This window comes from Canis lupus, chromosome 35 (genome assembly GCF_048164855.1).
Source record: "Canis lupus baileyi chromosome 35, mCanLup2.hap1, whole genome shotgun sequence".
Lineage (NCBI taxonomy): Eukaryota > Metazoa > Chordata > Mammalia > Carnivora > Canidae > Canis > Canis lupus.
The window spans coordinates 5,550,111-5,573,778 of NC_132872.1; the positions used below are offsets into that span (position 1 = coordinate 5,550,111).

Here is a 23,668-nt window from a genome sequence, read left to right on the forward strand (position 1 = left end):
TACCTTAAATGTGCTCAGAATACTTACTAGCTTACAGTTGAGCAAAATCATCTAACGCAAAGCCGTTTTGATCAAGTATTGAATAGCTCATGTAATTGAATATGGTAGTGAAAGTGAAAAGCAGAATGATTATATGGGTACAGAATGGCTGCAAGTGTATCTGTTGTTTACCCTTGTAATGGTCTGGCTGAGATCTATTGCTTGTTGCCACTGTCCAGCATCACAAGAGAGTATCATAGTGCATATCACTAGCCAGAGAAAAGATCCAAATTCAAAATTTCAAGTACAGTTTCTACTGAATATGTATCACTTTCACACCATCATAAGGTCAAAAAATCATTAAGTCAAACCACTGTGTGTAGGGGACTTTATATATTCTGGATATCAGAACTTTATCAGACTTAGGACTTTTATTTTTTTATTTTTATTTTTATTTATTCATGAGAGACACAGAGAGAGAGGCAGAGACATAGGGAGAGGGAGAGGCAGGCTCCCTGCGGGGAGTCTGCTACAGGCAAGACTTGATCCCAGGACCTTGGGATCACAACCTGATCCTAAGGCAGATGCTTAACCATTGAGCCACCCAGGTGCCCTTCTCTTGATGTCAAATGTGGTTTTTAAAGAGCTAATACTTGGGCAGGCCGGGTGTCTCAGCAGTTTAGTGCCACCTTCAGCCCAGGGCCTGATCCTAGAGACCCAAGATCGAGTCTCAAGTCAGGCTCCCTGCATGAAGCCTGCTTCTCTCTCCGCCTCTCTCTCTCTCTGTGTCTCTCATGAATAAATAAATAAAATCTTTAAAAATAAATAAATAAAAAATAAAGGGCTAATACTCTGTTGTATGTTAGTATCGTAATTAAATTTTTTCTATTTAGATTACTTGGAAGCTTCAAATTTATAAATAAGATTGTAAGTGAGCATCTTTGAAAATAAATCTTGTTCAAGTTTCTGATGATTTTCCTAGGATAGATTCCTAGAAAGAGAATGACTGGGTCAAAGGGTATAAATGTTATGAGTAAGCAGCATGATGCATGAACCTTCTTATACCAGAAACCTCTGAGTCATCTGATTGTCCCTAAAGTGGTGTCTGGTGACCCTGTGACTTATACCCTAAATATGTACCATCTACCTCCTTCTCTCATTCCAGGTGGGGTCACCCTGCTCTCTCTCAGCAACACGGTTGCAGTAGTCTGTCATAGTCCCTCTGCACCCCCTGTCTTTTTTTTTTTTTTTCAATTTATTCATGAGAGAGAGGCAGAGACACAGGTAGAGGGAGGAGCAGGCTCCATGCAGGGAGCCTGATGTAGGACTCGATCCCGGGTCTCCAGGATCACGCCCTAGACTGAAGGCGGCACTAAACCGCTGAGCCACCGGGGCTGCCCTCCCCTGTCTTTCCTATCCAGGCCATGCTCCATACTGAAACCAGAAACAGTTTTTTTAAAAAAACAGATCTCATCCTATTTTTCTGCTTACAACCCTTAAATGGCCTCCGTAATCCTTAGGCTAAAGGTCAAAATTTGTGTGTGGTATAGAGATCTCTGTTTGCCTCATCAGCTTAATCCCTCTCCCTGAGCTCGGGCCAAACAAGCTTTTTTTATTTTTTTATTTTTTTATTTTTTATTATTTTTTTTTCAGCTTTTGTATTTCCAGAGGTTGGGTTCTCCTTTCTTCAGGGCTTTTACATCTAGAGTCCAGCCATTCTTTTCTCCTTTCCCATTTTCCCTTACTGCAGCTTTCCCTGGTTAACTCCTCTTCTTCCTTCAGATTTTTGCTCAAATATTTTGTCATGGAGGTCTTTACTGATCACATACCTCTGCCTCCCGAATCAGGTGCAGCTACTCAGTTAACTCTGAGTACCTTGTATTTCCCAGTAGCCCCTAGCTCAGAATCACGTGGTTAGTCTGTAAGTAAATAACTGTTTACTGTCTCTCCTCCGTTCAAGAAGGCCACCTTGTGAGGGCCAGGGTCAGGCCTCGCCATGGGCTGAGCACCTAATGGCACTCAGATATTTGTGGAGTAAAAGAATGAAGGCTTTTGGTACCTGTGGCAGAGTGCTTTGCAGAAAAGTAGTTTCCATTTACTCTCTTTTCAGAACATGCAAGGGTGTCTGTTTTGCCACTCCGTTGCCCAAACCAAGATTTGTCTTTAATTTCTTTTTTTTTTTAAGATTTTATTTATTGGGCAGCCCGGGTGGCTCCGTGGTTTAGCACCGCCTTTAGCCCAGGGCATGATCCTGGAGACCCGGGATCGAATCCCATGTCGGGCTCCCTGCATGGAGCCTGCTTCTCCCTCTGCCTGTGTCTTTGCCTTTCTCCCTCCATGTCTCTCATGAATAAATAAATAAAATATTTTTAAAAAGAAAAAGATAAGATTTTATTTATTTACTTGAGAGAGTGCATGAAAACATGAGCTGGGAGTGTGGATGGGAAGGGCAGAGGCAGAGGGAGAAGCAGGCTCCCCGCTAAGCAGGCAGCTTGATGTGGGGCTTGATCCCAAGACCCTGGGATCATGACCTGAGCCTAAGGCAGACGCTTAAGCCTCCCAGGAGCCCTGAGATTTATCTTTTTTTAGAAAAAATCTGCTGATACTTTATATAGTCCAATGAACTATTATTTCACTAACATTTTATTCTTTACTTAGAAGTTCCCTTCTGTATCTTGAAAATAAATATCTTAATATTTTCTTCTAATAGCTTGATTTCCTTTTTACATTTTACTCTTTATCCTTTCCATATTTATTTTGATATATGATGTTCACTGACTTTTTTTAGTTAAGCTGGAAATAACCGTACCTTTTATTTTAGTATTGTTTACTGAATAATCCTTTTTTCCCCTACCGACTTTGAAATCCTCTTAATTATATTACTGTATTCTTACAACTTCCAGCACCTATTGTTTGGACCATCTATTGAGCTATCAGTTTTGAAGCCAGTAAAACATTGTTTTAAAAGATTTATTTATTTATTCATGATAGAGAGAGAGAGAGAGAGAGGTAGAGACACAGGAGGAGGGAGAAGCAGGCTCCATGCCGGGAGCCTGACGCGGGACTCGATCCCAGGACTCCAGGATTGCACCCTGGGCCAAAGGCAAGCGCTAAACCACTGAGCCACCCAGGGATCCCGCCAGTAAAACATTTTTAAAATGCTATTTCAGCAACTGATATATAGTTTAATATTTGAAAGAACAACTTGTCTTCCCTGATCCTCTTCCTCATAGATGTTATTGAATTTTATTCCTTTAAATGAATTTTAGAGCTAAATAATGTACTCATATTAAGCAAATCCTGTTGAGATTTTTTTTTTAAGATTTTAACTGTTTATTCATGAGAGATGCAGAGAGGGGAGGGGGGGCAGAGACACAGGCAGAGGGAGAAGCAAGCTACAAGCAGGGAGCCCGATGTGGGACTCAGTCCTGGGTCTCCAGGATCAGGCCCTGGGCTGAAGGCAGCACTAAACCGCTGAGCCACTGGAGCTGCCCCCTGTTGAGATTTTAAGTGAAAATTCGTTAAGTGCTGTAAATTAATTCAGAAAGAATCTACCTTGTGATAATACTGTTATCTTCCTATGCAAGAACATGTCATTATCACCTAGCAGGTTCATTTTATCTCTCAGTAAAAAGACTTGGGGTTTTCATATAGATCTACAAATTTCTTAAAATATAATAAATATAAACTTTTTAAGCTGTTAGGAAGGAAAATATTTTTATGTATTATAATTTTTCTAACTAGTTGTGATGGTAGATTTTAAAAAGCCGTTTATTTTTGTATGTGTATTTTTTATCCAGCCATTTATTGGTGTATGTAGGTTTTTAGTTTGTTCTTGTGTGTTTTCTAGGGTGACAGGCATTTGATCTTACAATCAGTGATAACCTTGTTAATTTCCTATTGAATGTATTTCTTATTTTTGTTTAAGGTCTTGGTTTGAGTTTTTCTAGAATGCTTGCGATAATAATAATATTGTATGTTTCTCTTAGTTTGTTTTAGGAAGCAGATAATGACATCTCATAGCTCTTTGAAACCATTCTGGATCTGGGCAGCCCTGGTGGCTCAGTGGTTTAGTGCTGCCTTCAGCCCAGGGTGTGATCCTGGAGACCCGGGATCGAGTCCCACATTGGGCTCCCTGCATGGAGCCTGCTTCTCCCTCTGCCTGTATCTCTGCCTCTTTCTCTCTCTTTGTGTCTCTCATAAATAAATAAAATCTTTAAAAAAAAGAAACCATTCTGAATCAAATTCATTTGGATCATAGGTGCCCAGTGGCAATACTATACCTCAGCTGGCCCAGTAATTTGGGAAAAGCAGTTGTAGAAATAAGCCTAAGTATGCAGTGATGGTCAAAAGTACCTACATTTCATGCAGTGTTTTCTTGCTTGAAAAATGAGGAAGTCTAACAAAATGGAGAAATATTTGTTTCCCTGCTCTGCAAAAAAATATTTTAGGACTCCCTTTTATGAGAGTTAGAAGCAAGTTCAGGGATCCCTGGGTGGCGCAGCGGTTTAGCGCCTGCCTTTGGCCCAGGGCACGATCCTGGAGACCCGGGATCGAATCCCACGTCGGGCTCCCGGTCCATGGAGCCTGCTTCTCCCTCTGCCTGTGTCTCTGCCTCTCTCTCTCTCTCTCTCTCTCTCTCTCTGTGTGTGTGACTATCATAAATAAATAAAAATTAAAAAAAAAAAAGAAGCAAGTTCAACTTACACACTACTTCCAAATCCTGAGCTTAGTTGAGCTGCTTCTTAACCTAACATGTTGACAGTAAGTGGGATGAAAATTGCAGCTGCCTGAGCTACTTCAATGTTAAATGAAAGAACAATAATAATGAAGTTAGAAAGGAATAATTGCATTGCAGAAAATAAACTAAGAAAAACAACTCTACTACCCAGAAAGAAATTGTCGTGATAACAGAATGAAAACAACACCTTTTGTGTGCTACTTCCAGGAAGGAAAAATTCAAAAGATTCTATTTTGAAATCACTGTAAATGTAAAAGTCTGTCATTTACATTCATTCCATTCATTGTAATTTTCTCCTGACAGTAACAGTTCTCATATGTAATTTTTGCCCTTTTAGGTTTTCATTTTTTAAAGTACAGAACTTGCTGTGACAGAGAACAAAGTCCCCTGATGAGGCTGCAATGCAGACATGCCTGTGAAAACTGGCCTCCTACTGTACCCCCCAGGGATAAGTGTCTCAAGTAATGGCTTTAGTATTCAGTTCGATCAGTTGGATTGAATTTTATGAACTAAAAACTCATAAGACAGTGTAATATCTTCAGGCTTCCATTGGAGCTTACTGAAATGACTATAAAATGACTCCTGTTTCCCAGAACCATGCAGCTTTCTTGCCACATGGGTTTTTGTTTGTGTGTATTCCTATATTGTTGGGTAAATGCTTAATGATAATGTTGATAATATTAAGAACGTATATGTATTGATGGGTTCCCGAGTGGCAGCTGTTCTGTGTGTTTCTCAAAAATCGTCAAATTTAAATAGTTCTTAAATATTGCAGATTTTTATCTTTTAGATAAACATGCTCCTGTAAAGTTTTCCTTCTCAAAGTCAGATGACAAATTGTGGAAGTAGATGAATTAGGATGGCTCTTTGACACACACTCTCCCCTCTATTACTTTTCCACCTTTCTGAGGTCATAGGAAAAAGAGAGGAGGGGGGAAAAGATGGTTAAGATAATCCTGGGCAGTTCAGGCAGAAGTGGAGGGAAGAGATAAAAGCTGTTGAAAAAAGAGTCTGAATAACCTTCTCCTCTTACTACTAATTCAGCTAACTTTTGAAGGGCCTCAAGTAAATGTAAGAATCAGAATTAGAGCCTGTTACTGAGCATCTGCTATGTTTTAGGCATTGTGCTGACTTACAAGCAGAAGATCTATATCACTTAAAACAATTTCACGCTGGTCATAATCAGATTTCTTGAATATTCATTCCCCATACGCATTTAAAATATTTTGCTTATTACCAAAAAACTTTCATTTTATCACTATTTAGAAGAATAGTTCTTGGATAAACAAAGGCATACCCATAATAACAAACCATTCTCGATAGACAGTAGACTTCTCTCTGAGCTTTCCTGATCAACCTACATCTCTGGGTCTTTGCCTCTTCCTATGTGTCCATGGCACATTTTTCATTTAATTATGTAATGCCTCAAATTTCCTATTATTCAGGCTAAAGCTTTATCTTTGTCTAAATATATTCTCAACTCAAGAATATTACCACCTCTCTCTTTTATGTTCCCACAAGCCTGAGCACAGTGCTAGTTACAAATTAGGTACTTAATAAATGATTCTGAAATAAATGAGTTAATGAATAAATGAACAGACTTTAAGTTACCATTGGCCACTTAATGATTCTGAGGAACTATGTTTGATATATGCACAGTATAAAGTTGGAAAATTTTCAAAAGACTTTTGTCACTACTTTCTTTTTATCTGAAGAAGTAGCTCTCACATTTTTTGGTCTCAGGATCCCTTTGCATTTAAAAAGTATTGAATTCCCCAGTACAGAGAAGATCAGCATGGCCCCTGTACAAGGATGGCATGCAACTTCATGAAGCAGTCCATATTTTCTGTAATATTTGGAAATGCAATAAATGCTGTACCTTTAAAAAAAAATTACTGAGTTCACCCATAAGCCTTTGTCAGTATGGATTATGTCCAGTGATGCTTATTACCAAATTATAAATTAAAACTGAGACATTTCGGGATCCCTGGGTGGCGCAGCGGTTTGGTGCCTGCCTTTGGCCCAGGGTGTGATCCTGGAGACCCGGGATTGAATCCCACATTGGGCTCCTGGTTCATGGAGCCTGCTTCTCCCTCTGCCTATGTCTCTGCCTCTCTCTCTCTCTGTGTGACTATCATAAATAAATAAAAATTTTAAAAAAAAACTGAGACATTTTAAAAATACAAGAACATAAGCACGTATTCCACTAGTTGCAGAGCAGTGACATCAACTAATGTCATGTAGCTTCTGGTAAACTCCATTATACGCTCATGAAAGAATGAGAATGAGAAATATCCAAGTATTACTGTGAAAATAGTTTAGACCTCACAGACCTTTGAAAAGGTCTTGGAAGATTAATCTAAGGGATACCACTGGATTACTGAATCAGGCTTTACTAAGGGTAGTCAGTCTTTAATCATAAGGTTAAAACATTGTTTTTTATCTTTGTTAAATCATGAATGTTGTGGGTGTTGTAGATGGTTCTAATTATATAGCAAGTGCAGAATTAATTTTTGATTAATGTGAAATGATAGTTAACATTTTTTGGTTGAAATTATCTTCATTTTAAGAAAACAATATTTGGAAATTGTGTTTAGTATACATTTAAAAGTTGGATGGATTCTTTTATATTGCAGTTCCTCAGTTTGAAACAACATGTGCTTATGTAGAAGCTACACTTGAAGAGTTTCTGACCTGGAACTGTAACCAGTCTACTATTTCTGGACCATTTAGAGATTATGACCATTCCAAATTCTGGGCTTACGCTGACTATAAATATTTTATCAGCCTATTTGACGACAAGACAGATATTTTCCAGGTAAGTCAATACATTCCTTTTAATCATGGTAATAATTTATTCCTTTTAATCATGGTAATAATTTATTCTTGAGAATAGATCACAAATTAGAACCTCTCTGGTACCTTATTCCTTCACTGTCATCTCCTCTCAAAAGTAGACCCTGCAAGTCTTAAATATTTTATCCACTCAAGTTAAAAGATTTGCTCAGGAGAAGTATAAAGTTTGGCTCACATGGATGAGCAGCCTTGTCACTATTTTCCTACTCCCCAAACTTCTGACACACTTTCTCATTTGCCTGCAAACAGTGCCTGAACTAGTTTGGAGCATATGGGAAGCATAGATTGTGTATAGAACTTTCTTTCCTCCTGACCTACATAGAAGTTTTTATTCTGTTAGTGAGGCAGAGGGAAGTACAGCACTGATGATTACACGAAGACGCATTCGTGAAATCCTGGAGTCTTCCCAGGCTGCAGCTGTTGCCATCGGTCCCTGCTCTGGGGGGTTAGTACAGCTTTATGGCCTGAGGCAGAGAGTGCTGGGCTCCTGGTATTTGATTGCAGAAGTCCTGCAGAAGTATGGGAGTGCTTGCAGAAGTAAGAATGTGGAAATTCTTTGTCATGTGTTGACATAACTGACAGCAGAATTTGCTGACTACTATATCCTCTTTTAAGTGTTTTCTACTCAAACTGCCAGCTTATTTTGTGGGGTGATTTCACAAATTCCCTCTTCTGGTTTCTGTGTGGGTGTTAGGCATGAGGCAGGATGGGCATAGTTCCAGGAAGCTGTTTGGATGACTCTGCCTTACCCACAATCAGGTCAGGGCTCTAGAGTCCTTTATTCTGCGTCTGATCCTTTGTCCATAGAAGTATTTCACCCTCGCTGCAGGCTGTCATGCTCCCACTACTCAGCCTCCTGTACTGCTCTCCTCTTGCCTGTCATCATCACCCCCTCTCTGGACTTGCCTTTTACATAGACTGATAGTCCTTAGACTTTTTTTTTTTTTTAAGTTTTATTTAAATTCAAGTTAGTTCATATACAGTATAATGTTCACTATGGGTATACAGTATAGTGATTCAGCATCCCATAGATCACCCAGTGCTCCTAATCCCCACACCTATTTCCTTTTCCATTCAGCCTGTATTTTTCTTTTTCACTTTGAGTTAAGATATAGATGCTGAGGTTTACATAGTTATTATAATACAGTGATCAATACTTTGTAACTTTAACAATTGTTTTAAATAGTTACTTAAATTTTGCTTTTTATTAAAAAGGAAAAACATATCACTTGTCTCAGAATTGTTAGTTGAGAATAAATTTTTATTCTCATAACTATGAAAGAATGCATCACCTTTGAAAACATTCAGTATGGGCAGCCCAGGTGGCTCAGCAGTTTAGCACTGGGGACCCAGGATCGAGTCCCACGTCAGGCTCCCTGCATGGAGCTTGCTTCTCCCTCTGCCTGTGTCTCTGCCTCTGTCTCTCTCTCTCTGTGTCTCTCATGAATAAATAAATAGAATCTTTAAAAAAAAAAAAACTCAGTAGATGCTTTCTGAATCCAAAGTCTATACCAAATCCACTATTTACTTATTTTTAAATGATAGTTTTTGAGATAATTTTTTTCTTATAACACTATCTGTGATCACTTTAAGAATCTTTAACCCTGGAATTTTTAGATATCATAGTTCACTTTTAGAGTCTTTTGTCTTTCTTATACTCTCACCCATCCTGTAGATAGACTAGTACTTTTTTACTGTGTGTTTCAGATAAAACATTGTATAATAGCAATATTTATCAAGTACTTCTTATACTTAGTGCTTTTCTAAGTTTACATTTGTAATCATCACATTATAATAATTACTCCTGTTTTAAGAAAAAAGAGGCACAGAGACGTAAACATTTTCTGAAATTCCACAGCTAAGAAAAGGTAACCCTTGCAGTCTGTCCTGCAGGCTTTAACTGCTGCAGTGTATGCATACATTGGGTCCAAATATATTTAGTTCTTTATGACCCCACAGCTAGGGGTAAGGACTTCGATGTCTGCTGAGTCTGGGCTCACTCTACCTTGCATGAATGTCTCAGCCCAGGCATAACAGCACTGGGCAGGCATGTGTCCTGTCCATTAAGTGTGGATATGAAAGGCCTTTTGGTAGTGTGCTGGAATTCTAATTGAGCCCTTATAAGACCTGATGTTTTTCAGTTGAATGAATTTTCAGTCAGCTCACATTATGGTGATTAATCCTCTGGTTTAGAACAGGGAAATCTGCTATGAACAACCAAATTCATTATATCATTTTTAATCTCAGATGTCTGAGCCTGAAGTCTTAAATCACAGGTACCTAAGTTGTTTCTCTTTTACCACTATAACTCATTCATTCACCAGGTCTTACTACTTATTATTGTTTTAAGCTTTCTTCCCTTTGTTATAAAATGTTGGGTAGTTAAACATTAAAACATAATTGTAAAAAATTTCTGTTAATTCATTTAAAAAATCATTATATGTGAACATAACATTTTTACAACAACAACTATATTGAGGGACGCCTGAGTGGCTCAGTGGTCGAGCCATCTGCCTTTGGCTCAGAGCCTGATCCCAGAGTTCTGGGATCGAGTCCCACAGGGGGCTCCTTGTGGGGAGCCTGCTTCTCCCTCTGCCTATGTCTCTGCCTCTCTCTCTGTCTCTCATGAATAAATAAATAAAATCTTAAAAAAAAAAGAAAACTATATTCAAAAAAATTTTTAATGTTATAAGAGTAGTGTCATTGTTTTACATTTTTGTGAGTCTTGTTAATATCTGGTTTAATAGAAGATAGCTATACTGTATCTACATCTTTATTCAGTCTAATTTATTTGAAGTATATGAAGAACATATTGCCTTACACATATAGCAGCTGAAAAAAATAAGACTATTTTATTTATTTATTTAAAGATTTTTTTTGAGAGAGAGAGAGAGAGAATGAGTGAGAGAATGAGCACGAGCAGGGGGAGAGGCAGGGGGAGGCAGAGAAGCAGACTCCCAGCTGAGCAGGGAGCCCAACTTGGAGCTCGATCATAGGACCACGGGATCATAACCTGAGCCAAAGACAGAGGCTTAAGTAACTGAGTCACCTAGACGCCCCAAAATAGGACTATTTTAGAAACTTTTTTTAGATAATTGTGAATTTCTTTTTTATAGTCCACCAAACTTGACAAGGAGTAATTTCTTAAAGGTTCATTTGTTGCAGTACAGAATCTGAGTGCATAATCAATGAATTCTTTGTACTTTTACAATAAATTCCATTGGTCCAGGCACCTGGGTGGCTCAGTTGATTGTCTACCTTCAGCTCAGGTTATGATTCCAAGGTCTTGGAACTAGTCCCGCATCAGGCTCCCTGCTCAGCAGGGAGTCTACTTCTCCCTCTGCCCCTCACCCTGCTCATTCATTCTCTGTGTCTCTCTGTCTCTCTCTCTTTATTGTGAAAATAAAATCTTTTTAAAAATTCCATTGGTCCATCTTGCATGGAATGGATCTTTTGTAATGCTTTTCATTGGCCGTTTGGAAAATACTGGTTTACTGAATTATATAGATCTTCCAAAGGTTGACAAATTTCCATATACTTCATTTAAAAAGTGACATTTATTAATATCATCACCATTCTCATCAGAAAAGTCTTTTGAGTATTAAGAAGCTTTCAAGCTCATGTGTTTCATGATACCAGTTCTCAAAAGCATTTTCATTCTGTTCAAATATTTTCTAATTCCCCTTGTGATGTATTGTTTGACTTATGGATTATTTAGAAGTATAATGTTTAGTTTCCAAATATTTGCAGATTTTCCAGCTATCTTTCTGTCATTGATTTCTTTTTTTTTTTTATTTCTAATTTAAATTCATTGTGGTCAGAAAACATATATGATTTCAGTCCTTTGAAAGTCATTGTTTACTGCCCAGAATATAGTCATTCTTGATTAATGTTCTAGATGCACTTGAAAATAATGTGTATTCTGCTATTGTTATGTTTTATAAGTGTCATCAAGTCGATTCTTTAAATCTCCTGTATCCTTACTGATTTTCTGTAGGCTTGTTCTGCCCATTATATAGAGAAAGGTATGGAAATTTCCCGACTACAATTGTATATACGTTTCTTTTTCAGTTTAGGTTAGTCAGTTTTTGTGTCATGTACTTTGAAACTGTTATTAGGTTCATATACATTTAGGATTATTATGTCCTCTCAATAGATTGATCTTTTATAATGAAATGATCTTCTTTCTCCTAGAGTTTTCCTTTTTCTGAAGTCTATTTGTTTAGTTTGCCTTTGGTTACTATTAGCATGAGAAGGGAATACTTACTATATGATTCCATTTATATAAAATTGTAGAACTCGCAAATAAATATATAGTGACCAAAAAAGATTGAGAACAAGGGGCTAGAGAGAGATGGGTTACTGAGGATCATAGGAAAACTCAGACATGATCAAAATGTTTGCCATCTTGATTATAGTGATGGTTTATCACATGTATATATGTAAAAATTCATCAAATTGTACACTTTAAATATATGCTGTTTATTGTGCATCAATTATACCTCAGTAAAGCTATTTTAAAAACAAAAGAATACAATGCTGCCTGGTACATTTTGGTTCCACTGTCCTGACACCAGCAGTTTTATTCACCATTGTTTTTTGTGCAATCAATGCAAATGTCACATTTAGAAATAGACAAATAACGTCTTAATAGTATTATGAACATAATTTAAACCTCACAGGTCCTTTGAAAAGGTCTCAGTGACTCCTAAGGGATCCATGGACCACCTTGAGAACTTCTGGTTTACAACATCACTTCTGATACTACTCTTTATTCCTCCAGTTCTGACTCCTCTACTAATCAATTCTAAAACAGATTCTCATGAAGTTACATTCCAAGTCATGCTACAGATTAAATATTGAAATATATTAATCATGTTCATAAAAATTTCATGACTTTAAAATTGTATAAGAATAGCATTTGAAACTCTCCCCAGTATGACTGATACGACCTGTCTCCTAGGCTTATGTCCCTATTGTCTCCTTGCTCAGTGCTGGATGGTCTTGTTTTCCTTCATCTCCTGAGCTTTGTTCATGCTTTTCTCAATTTCTGTCTAATAAAATTCTACTTAGAGCCTGGCTCAGGTTCAGTCTTAGCTATGAAGCCTTCTCAACCACTGTACCCACAGCCATCCATTCCTTGCCTGTATGTTTTATTTGGTTTATTTAAATGGTTCACGACATAGAATGTTTGTGTCTTGTTTTTCTAACAATATCAACTCTTGGGGAATATGGACAATGTTTTATAGCTTTTTATTCCCACAAACTGCTAACATAGTGCTGAATCCAAATAGGTATTTGAATGATTACAGAGGAGTATTTTTTATCTGATTCTTACCATTTCTTATTTTGATAGTTCTTTGGTTTTTTAGCATCTTTCTGGGAATGTTTTAATTTGTACCACTAGTTTCGCCTTTGTCAAATTTCTCTAGCTTCTGGGTAATCGTAGCATTTGTCAATCTTGATAAGAAATTATTAGCTCTCTTCAGCCTTTACTGGTTTTATAAGGTTTTAAGTGTAGACTCTAAAGTTTCCATCTATTAACCCTTTCTTCTACAAATTAAAATTATTCACTAATAAATATATATAATATTTATATATACTGATAAATACACTGGTAAATATACCAACACGATCCGAAAATATCCTGTAGCCTTAGAGGTGGCCAGCAATTGTGATTTTTGACACTTAACTGACTTTTATGTATGGCAAATGAAATTGTCCCATTGTTTTTCAGTTGTCCATCACATCATTGATGAATTTAAATAAAACTTAATTTGGAATCTTTTGTTCTCTACTTCTCAAGAAAGGTAGGGAATTTGTGAGAGTACTGCATAAAATTTCTCTCATTAGGGAAGAATGTTAACTTTTGTAATTATCAATAAGAATCATCATAATTGAAGCTATTAGAATCAACATAAAGCAGAAAGGATTTTGCCCCAAGAATGTTTCCCAGGCAGATTCCATTTCATGTTGTGATTCATATTGGCTGCTGAGAGTCAGGAGGCCTGTTAATTCACCAGGACACAGAATTGCACAAGATGCAATACATGAAAGATTAGCTCTAACCTGTCTTGGACTTTATAACATAGCTATAAGAGTATGTTGAAATTGAGCCAGGTGGTTTAGTAATGATTAAAAGGGTTTGATGGTCAGTGATGCTTTCTGATGAGGCAAATTGGAATGTAAGAATCTGAGTGTTTATCCAAGCCTATCTGTTGGTAGAAAGTTAACTACTTCTTTTCTGTTTATGCTATCTAAAGTAGTTTTCCTAAGGAAAAAAAGAGCCTTAAATACTTGGTAATTTATAATGTCCATTTAAGAGGCTGTTTAAAAATTTAAATTGAAGTATTTATCCTTTAAATATATATATTTAGTTTCATATATAATTATAATTGATTGTATTGTTTTAAAGTTTCATTTTTGTTGTTTTGACCAATATGCTTTTTTTTTCAGACATAAAACTCATTATGGAATTAATGTATAATCAGTTTTTATAAATTTTTGATCTAGGCATGGAGAAATAATAGAGTGAGACAACTTTTTATGTGACAAATGGAATCAAATTAACCATGTCCATGAGTCACCCAAACAGTGTGGTATAGGTAAAAGAACAAATAGTTTTGAGTTGGGGTGTTCTCAGAGCCTAGAGCTTACACCAACTAGCTCATATCAAATCTGGGCTCTGAGAATACCCCAACTCAAAATGTACCATCGTTTAGAATCAAACAACTTAAGAATGAGTTATTTTTTGGTGATTGGTTTATATGGTGTGCTTAAAAAAAAAAAAAAAAAAAAAAAGGCCACTATCCTGTATTATAAGCATCTTACCAGTTTTCTTCAATTCTTTGGTTAAAACTAGAATTACAGAAGATTTAGTTACTTGTACAACATTTTTAAGATGGTGTTTGATTCTGGAATAATTATTTAACTTGTTAAATGAAACAGGTTTAGGAGTTACTCAGCTTCAGCATAAAAAGAAGTCTACCTACATTAGTAACTCAGCAATTTTTGAGCATTTGTTTTACTCATTGTGTTAGGCACTGGAGATGCCAACCTGAATAAAATAAAAACTGGCCTCCCATGAGACTTTAAAGTGGAATGCAGAAACCAAACCTTAAGATAGAACAATATGAAATGTACTGTTAGAGCTCAGTACTATTCCTGACATTTATCACTTAAACAGTAGTAATAGTTTTAGAGTATTATGCATAATCTAGAATATTGAAGTGTAAACATTTTGAATGTTTTCTTTTATTCAACCAGAGTTTTAAAGTCTCTTATTTAAAGTGTCAGGGAGGGGGCGCGGCCCTGGGTGGCTCAGCGGTTTAGCTCTGCCTTCAGCCCAGGAGACCTAGGATCAAGTCCCAGGTCAGGCTCCCTGCATGGAGCCTGCTTCTCCCTCTGCCTATGTCTCTGCGTCTCTCTCTCTCTCTCTCTCTGTCTCTCATAAATAAATAAAATCTTAAATAAATAAATGAAGTGTCAGGGACATTTTTAATTAAAGAATTTAAAAAACTGATCCTCATTGCTGTTATGTGTACCTGAAGGAATCCAGTTTTTAAGTATTGTGATAACAAAGTAGATTAGTGGTTGTGTTAGAGTTAAGGGTAAATAAAGGCAGGCAGGTGAACTGCACAGGAATAAGAGGGAACTTTTTGGGGTAATGGAAGTAGTCACTTTCTTGATCATGAATGCTGATTACACCAGTGTATACATTTGTCAAAACTTGAACTGTACTCTAAAATGGCTGCATTTTTTGTATACGAATTTTATCTCAAAATTAATTTAGAGGCACCTAGGTGGCTCCATCAGTTCAGCATCTGACTTTTGATTTTGGCTGAGGTCATGATCTAAGGATCCTGAAATCAAGCCCTATGTCCCACTTTCCTTGACATTCTCTCCCTCTCCCATTCCCCCCCATTTTCATATGTGAGCGCGCACACACACACTCTAATAAACAAGTAAACCTTTTAAAAAGTAAAATTAATTTTTAAAGAAGATTTTATTTATTTGAGGAAAAGAAAGAGCACAAGTTAGAGAGGGAGAGGGAGAAGCAGACTCTGCTGAGCAGGAAGCCTGATGTGGGGCTCAGTCCCAGGACCCGGAGATCAAGACTTGAGCAAAGGCAGACCTGAGTCACCCAGGCACCAAAATTAATTTAAAAAGAAAACTAGGCAATGGAGAAATACTGTTTCTAAATGTTTCATTATGTTGATATTCAAGCAGTATCTCCTAAACTAACTCCTATCTTGACAAGTGGCACAAAAATGCATTGTCATCTCTTGTGCCTTGATTTTTTTTTGGGGGGGGAATATGGTGACTCTATGTACACAAGAAATAAAACCATCATTATTTTAGAATTTATATGTTCAGAACACCTTGACAAGGCAAGTCCATCTGAAAGAAAGAGGAGAATATAGTGCCTGTCCTACTTTTGTGTTATAAATAAAGTTTATTTTCATTGGTCAGCCAGTTTTCAACTATGAGTGAACAATGAATTTTGCTTATAATGCTCATCCTATTCAGAAGCTGCACTACAGGGGCACCTGGGTGGCTCAGTGGTTGAGCATCTGCCTTTGGCTCAGGTCCTGATCCTGAGATCCTGGGGTCCTGGGATCGAGTTCTGAATTGGGCTTCCTGCATGGAGCCTGCTTCCCCCTCTGCCTATGTCTCTGCTTCACTTCTTTCTGTGTCTCTTATGAATAAATGGACAAAATCCTAAAAAAAAAACACAAAAAAAAACAAAAAAAGCTGTGCTACATTTATTCTTATCCTGAAACACTGTAATGTATTATTTCCACCTATTTCTCTTAAGGCATCCTTACACTTTTGATAAACTTTGCAGATAGATTCTAAGAAGTGGCTGGGAATCAGAACTGATTAAATGGGGTTGGAGGAGGATGAAAAAGCAAGACTGGATTCCTGGTTAACTCCTTTAAATAAGTCCTGGGGTAAAATGTGATACGATTTTCTTTATAATCTGCTCAAAGAAGTGCATAGAACTCTCCCTACTTGCACCCCCAAAATGTATGTAAGAGTATGTCATGCATTTCTCTGAAATGGGGTTTAGGACTAGTCAACTGCAAACCTGGGAAAAAGTCTCTGACAGAATGGGATTATTAGGAAAAAACAGGTTTCATGGACTAACCTCCTGAATCAGTTTGGATTAGGCCTGTTAAAAAACAAAATTCAGGGGTGCCTGGGTGACTCAGTAAGTGTCTGCCTTCTGCTCAGGTTATGATCCTGGGATCTAGCCCCCGTGTCCTCACTGGGCTCCTTGCTCAGTGGGGAGCCTGCCTCTCCCTCTGCCTGCTGCGATCTTTGTGCTTTAAAAAAAAAAAAAAAATTCAGCCCAGTAAATTGAAGATCTGACGGTCTTTATTAAACGACTCATGAATTGGGCAGCATCCCATCTAGCAAGGAGAAGAAAACTCCACTGAGCTAAACAAAAGAAGTTTTTAACGACAGAGAGGGGGCATTTTAAAAAAAAGGCAAGGAATTTATTAGCTAAGAATGCATTGTTTAGGCAAGTTGCCCTCCTACAGGGAGTGCAAGAGGCCTATTAGCAAATTGCCTACTATTAACCAGGAAATCCCATGTTGACCAGCTAAAGGTTACATTTCTCAGTGAAATGCAATTAGGTTAGGTATTAAGTCTTGTTTTACTGACTTAACCTAAGTGATGGGCATTTTGAGCCTATGGTTGTTTTGTGGTTTTGTTGGTTTGTTTGTTTTAACAGATTGAGTTGCTTAGATAACCCTGAATAGAAGTTGCCTAACCAAATGAATACAGGTGATTTTTTTTTTTTTTCCTAAGTAGAGTTGGGAATTGCATTAGCCAGGGCTGTAGTGGAGGCTTTGTGGTACCAAAGAACCCAAGTTTTACTGTCTTTCTGCTTTGTCCTTCTCTTTTTTTCTTTTAAGATTTTATTTATACATTCGTGAGAGACACACACACACACACACAGGCAGAGACACAGGCAGAGGGAGAAGCAAGCTCCACACAGGGAGCCCAACACGGGACTACATCCTGGATCTCGATCCCGGGTCTCCAGGATCATGCCCTGGGCTGAAGGTGGCGCTAAACTGCTGGGCCACCGGGGCTACCCCTGCTTTGTCCTTCTTAGCATATGGCATCTGTCCTCAAGGCCATCGTGTATTCTAGGATAGCCATCACAACTATCTTGCTGAAAGGAGGAAGGACAAAAGTCTACTCCCAGTTCTCTGTCTCACTTCTATTTTTTTTAAAGATTGTATTTATTTATTCATGAGAGAGACACAGAGAGAGGCAGAGACATTAGGCAGAGGGAGGAGAAGCGGGCTCACACAGGGAGCCCGATGTGGGACTCAATTCCAGGACCCCGGGACCATACCCTGAGCCAAAGGCAGACGCTCAACCACTGAGCCACCCAGACATCCCACTCTGTCTCACTTTTAAGGAACTTTGTCAGAGGTCCTACCTAACAACTTCCCTTTAATGGTTAGAATTTAATCTTGTAGCCCCAATTAACTGCAAGGAAGGCTGGAAAATGGGTGTCTTTTTAGCGAGCATATACCTGAATAAAATTGGGAGATACTAAGAAAGACAGGCAGTTTCTGCCACACGCTGCTCGTGGAAAAACATGCAAATTAAAGCAATGTTTATTTAACAAAGAAAGTAGGGATGCCTGGGTGGCTGAGCGGGTGTCTGCCTTTGGCTCAGGGCATAATCCCCAGGTCCAGGATCAAGTCCCACACCGGGCTTCTGGCGGGGAGCCTGCTTTTCCCTCTGCCTGTGTCTCTGCCTCGCTCTCTGTCTCTCATGAATAAATAAATAAAGTCTTTAAAAAAAAATTTTAAAAGTATACTTATTACAGGGTATCTGAGTGGAGCAAGTGTAGAGTCTGGGAGAATTACAGCATTAAAAGAAGGGTTCCAAGGATGAGTCTCGCCCTCTGCACCATCATCCTCTGTGCATGGCTAAAGATGCTTAGGGCTCATGCCCTTGCAGCAGGGGAAGGAGGCTTTTGAAGGTGATGGAAGAACAGTTCTCAGGTAGCCATAGGTCCGGCCCTTTCAAAGGGAGGTCCTATGGCCAGTCCCTGGGGCAAGATGATTGGTGCTCATTTTATTTTGTGGTTAAATTCATGGGTTAGCAATCTCTAAACTTCTTCCTGGAGCAGAAGAAGGAAAAGGAGCAAAGTTCAGATCTCTCTGTTAAGTCCCAATGCATTAGTTCCTTGTTGAGGGATCAAGACTGAGAAGGATAAAAGCCAAATCTCAGCCATTCTTGAGCTCTTAATTTATTGTACCATCATGTAATAGTGGTAGAAACTACCTGTGGCATTTTTTTTTTGATAATTTATTTATGTTGCTGTTTCAGGTTGGTGTCTCCAACAAGATTGTAAAGTTTCCAATATGATAATAGAAATTTTTATGTCTTACATTCTTTTGAGTCTCCATCCTTGATTAGCATATCCCATGTTATCAGTCCTATTTGTTGATTCAGGTAGATCTGATGTGCCCTGATTCTCAACTTTCTGGGCTCTTGAATTCCCCTTATGGTCCTGAAATACAACTTGTAGATGATATAGTTATGTACACATGAAATTTTTAAAAATTGTTAGAATGCCTTATCAATGACAAAAAGGAAAATTTTTAAGGAAGTAATTTATGATACAACAACATATATTTTGGTGTGTTAATGCTCAGTGAAGGCGTAATGAAGTAGTCAAATCAGGTATGTGATTAAGTAGACCACCTCTAAAACCAATATGCCATCCTTTTTAATGGATACCACATTCCAGTTACTCCAGAAACCAGGCCAACCCTGATGCACACTGTGGTCTGTGATGCTCCTTTTCTGATGTTGCAGACTGTGAGGGAGATTGCTAAGTTCTAGGTGAGGCTGTCCTAAATGACATTTGTCAGTTGCTGGTGTTAGAATTGTTTATATTTAAGCACTGGCCTAAGATGACCAAGGAATCTCTGGACCATACCCAACAGATCTATATTTGCCCAAGAAAAAAAAAATCTAGAGCAAAACAGAGTAATAATAAGTGTGCCACCCAAAAATATAAAAGTACCAAAGGTAAGTATAGATAAATGCAGAAACTAAATTTAAAACTCTGCCAGTAGCTAGAGCTAATGAGGTATGTTAGTGGGGAAAAGATAGAAAATAACTAAAATGTCAGTGGTTATTCATTCTACAAATTCCTGTTTTTCAGATACTGTGCTAGGGCTAGAGAGTCACAGCCTTGGTCCCATTTCCTCAGGGAATTCATATTCTAGTGGAGAAGACCGACAAGTGAATCTAACCAGTAATGGCCACTTGTCCTAAGTGCTATGTAGTAAACAAAAATGGGCCCAAATCAAGAGCAATGAGAGAGGGACTTACTTTACATAGGGTAAATTGGGAAGCTTTCCCCTAGGAGATGATATTTAAGCTGATTCCTAAAAAAATGAGAAGCTAGCCATGTGAAGGGGAGGGTCAGGAGCTTTCTAAGCAGAGTGAATAGCCCTTGAAGAAGGGAAAATTTGCCTTTTGGGGGAAAAAGAAAGAAGGCTATTGAGACAGAAGCCTGGCCAATGAGATGCAGAGGGATAGAAGGTGTCAGAAAAGTGAGAAGGGCCTGGTCATACAGGCTGACCGTTAGGGGCATTTGGACCTAATTCTAAGTGCAAAGCATGGGAGTGACAGGTCTTAACATTTTAAAAAGATCGCTCTTGCTGTGGTAAGGAGAATGGGTCAGAGGCAAAGAGTCAAAATTCTTTGGGAGGGAGAGACTAAGAGAGAATGACCAGGTTGCATAAGGTGGAGTGGAAGCGTTTAAAGAAGCGACATTTACATTGGGTCTTAAAAGAGAAATGTGAACTGGGTCGTGGGAGAGGAGCTGTGAGAAGACCAGCAAGCAGATGGAACCGCAGGAGCAAAGGCCGGAGGTGTGGGGTCCATACCTAGAAAGCTGTAGAGCTGGTGTAGCGAGAGTTTCATACCAGATCCTGTGTCCCCTTCACTGTTCTAAAATGCAATTTGTGGTAATTACCTTCACACATAATTTTTTAAAACAATTAAAATGTCCCAGCTATAAAATACAGGAAGAATTTAAGCAGAAATACATGATTTAATGTGTAATTTTTCAAGCCTGTCTATACTAGAAGTCATAATGAACTAATCAGAGGCTTGTACCTACAAGGAAAAGGTTCAATTTTGAAGAATTAAGATGAAATTCTATAGAGTAGGGACGCCTGGTGGCTCAGTGGTTACGTGCCTGCCTTCAGCTCAGGGTGTGATCCTGGGTCCTGGAATCAAGTCCCACATCGGACTCTCTGCATGGAGCCTGCTTCTCCTGCCTGTGTCTCTGCCTCTCTCCCTCTGTGTCTCTCATGAAGAAATAAATAAAATCTTTGAGAAAAAATTCTATAGAGTATTTCCAAAATTGTATATCTAACATTTTGAAATGAGGCTTAATAAGTATATTTGATTTTATACCTGTAGAGTCACCACTATGAGACAATATTAGCACAGGCTGATATCGGTGTATATGTTGCTGACCCAAAAGCTCTGAGTTTCAATGCTGTTGCTGATCTGGCTTTTTCAAAAGGGTGAACAACTCCTAGTAAAGCTGCAAGAACACAAAGTACAATCCTCCCTTGACTTATTTAGTATTTTTATGTTTTAGGAAAACTCAATCCCTATTAAAACCATGCCAAAGATCCTTTGATAATATGTGAAATGGAGTTGGAGTCCTATTCTCAGAAAATTAAAATCAGATTTTTCAGCAGTAGGAAAATTGTGCAAGATACAGAACATTTCTTTGTTGTGTTGAGCTGCATGCCCGACCTCTATCTACTGAATACTAGTAGTACTCTCCTCCCACTTGTTATGATGGACAAGAATGTGTGCATTTTCTTTTTTAACTACTGCCAGAAGGACAGTTACATCCCTTAGTTTCCATAAAAATGGGTAAAATGGGCATATCTACCTTCAATCTCATGAGGATTAAATGGATAATACACATAAAATGTTGGTATTAGAGTCTGGCCTATTCTAAGAATTCAATAACCAGGGAGTGATAACTTGTTAGCAATTGAAAATATGGGTCTAGTCATAAGAGAAGAGAAAAGTCAAGAGAAGGTTTGGGAGTCATGTAGACAGGTTGATGTAAACATTGTAAAATGCCAGGCAGAAACTAAGATTGAGTTTAAGAGGGATAAATGTTAAGATCCCATGGCTTTTCTGTACAAATAAATCAAGGCTGAAGAGATATGGCTAGTATGGCTAGGCAACAGTTCATAAGAAAACAGCCATCAAGCCAAGATTAGCCATGGTATAATTGCTTAACTACCACCACACACACACACTGACAGTACATTAATGATATAATGTCCAGGTCATGCGGTGCTGCAGTCCCATAGACAAGGTTTCGTGTGGGCTGTGTCTGGGGCTGGGGAACCAGGCTTTAAGAGTGCTGTTGAGAAGATAGCAACTGGATAGAAAGTTAATGCTACAGAGTTTAGGTATAAAAAGAGAAGTTATGACAGTTTTTCAGATAATTTAAAGACAGCAGTTTTTCGCAGAAGAGAAAATAACCTTGTCTGTAGAAAACAAATCTATCTACAACCTTCTGTAAGTTACAAGAAAGCAGCTATTTTGTAGTGAGCAGATATTTTGTCATTAAAAAAACTCAACCAAGTAAATTTTAAGATCTGATTGGCTTTATTAAACAAATCAGGCAGCATCCCATCTAGCAAGTAGAGAGCTCCAAAGTGGAACGTTCCGGGCAGCCTGGGTGGCTCAGCTATTTAGCACCACCTTCGGCTCAGGGCGTGATCCTGGAGTCTGGGGATCGAGTCCCATGTTGGGCTCCCAGCAGGGAGCCTCCTTCTCCCTCTGCCTGTGTCTCTGCCCCTCTCTGTGTCTCTCGTGAATAAATAAATAAAATCTTAAGGAAAAAAAAAACACACAAAGTGGAACTTTTTTTTTATAGGAAGGAGGGTGGGGCAAGAAGTTATTAGCAAAGGTAAGCTCACCTTCCCTTAATGGGAAGGGCACGGGGTTTTATCATGCACATCACCTCAGCTTCCTTTGGGGGTGGCCGGTGGGGGTAGGGATGGCCCCTGTGACAGACTACCTCATTGGTGCTGACCAGAAAATTCCTGACCCACTAGTTAAGACTGCATTTCTGGGAAGGTTGAACTACAATTCAGTTAAATATTAAACCCTGGTTTGGTGACATGGCCTGGCATGAGTGACTCCATCTTGGGCCTTCAGTTTTCTTTTCTTTTTCTTTTAAAAGATTTTATTCATTCATTCATGAGAGATACAGAGAGAGAGAGGCAGAGGGAGAAGCAGGCTCCATGCAGGGAGCCCCGACGTGTGGGACTCGATCCAGGTCTCCAGGATCACACCCTGGGCCAAAGGCAGACGCTCAATCGCTGAGCGGCCCAGGCCTGCAGTTTTCTCAACACGGTCAACCAGGCACTTGATTGCTCTTTTCAGGGATGGTGTAGAATAGAATTTCATGTATATAGATGATTTCTGAAGACTTTTCCAACTATTGAGGTGGGTGTGGAAATAGACTCCAAGGTAGGTCACCCTGCCAATCACCTTTTTCTAGCAAAATTCAAGGTATATTCCTTCTGGGCCCACTTTGATTTAAGATGTTTGACTATAAGTAGCTGAATAGGATTGACAGGAAAGCCTCAATTCTCAAGAGCCTGGGAGGGCAGTGGGGTGGGGAGCACAAAACAGGCACACTGAATCCTCTTTTTTGACAGATTTACTTTTTTCCAGCCTTTGGTTTTCCCAACCAAGTTGCCCCTGAATTTTAGGTGGTTTAGGTCACTCTGGTCTGATCACTCCAAAATGATTTTCCTTTTTTTGTCATTGCTCTCAGGGAAGCGTCTTGCCAGTTTCTCATGTAACCCCTATCCCCCATAAGTAAATCTTCCTTCTGTGACTCTTTCTGAAGCAGTGCTCTAGAACAGAGTTTCTCACATGCAGTCTGTTGACTCCCTCAGTAGATGTGAAATTGTGTATGTGTGTGCATTTCTCAGAGAAGAGGGGTGTTGGCATTCATTGAATCCCCAAAGGGGAGTATCTATAAGA

General features: G+C 38.6%; 1 protein-coding gene and 1 pseudogene across 5 annotated transcripts in view; both read left to right on the top strand.

The window, feature by feature from the left end:
* HSPBAP1 (HSPB1 associated protein 1) overlaps positions 1-23,668 on the top strand; it is a 64,034-nt gene that overhangs the window by 20,852 nt on the left and 19,514 nt on the right. For 3 of the 5 annotated variants that reach the window (XM_072812041.1, XM_072812042.1, XM_072812045.1), the window contains exon 3: positions 7,357-7,538. In XM_072812041.1, the coding sequence (XP_072668142.1) occupies positions 7,357-7,538 (182 nt within the window). Of the gene's footprint in view, positions 1-5,057; positions 5,182-7,356; positions 7,539-23,668 lie in introns of all 5 variants that reach the window. The other 2 variants (XM_072812043.1, XM_072812044.1) reach the window with 1 other exon arrangement.
* On the top strand, positions 6,469-6,567 carry LOC140625267 (U6 spliceosomal RNA; annotated as a pseudogene).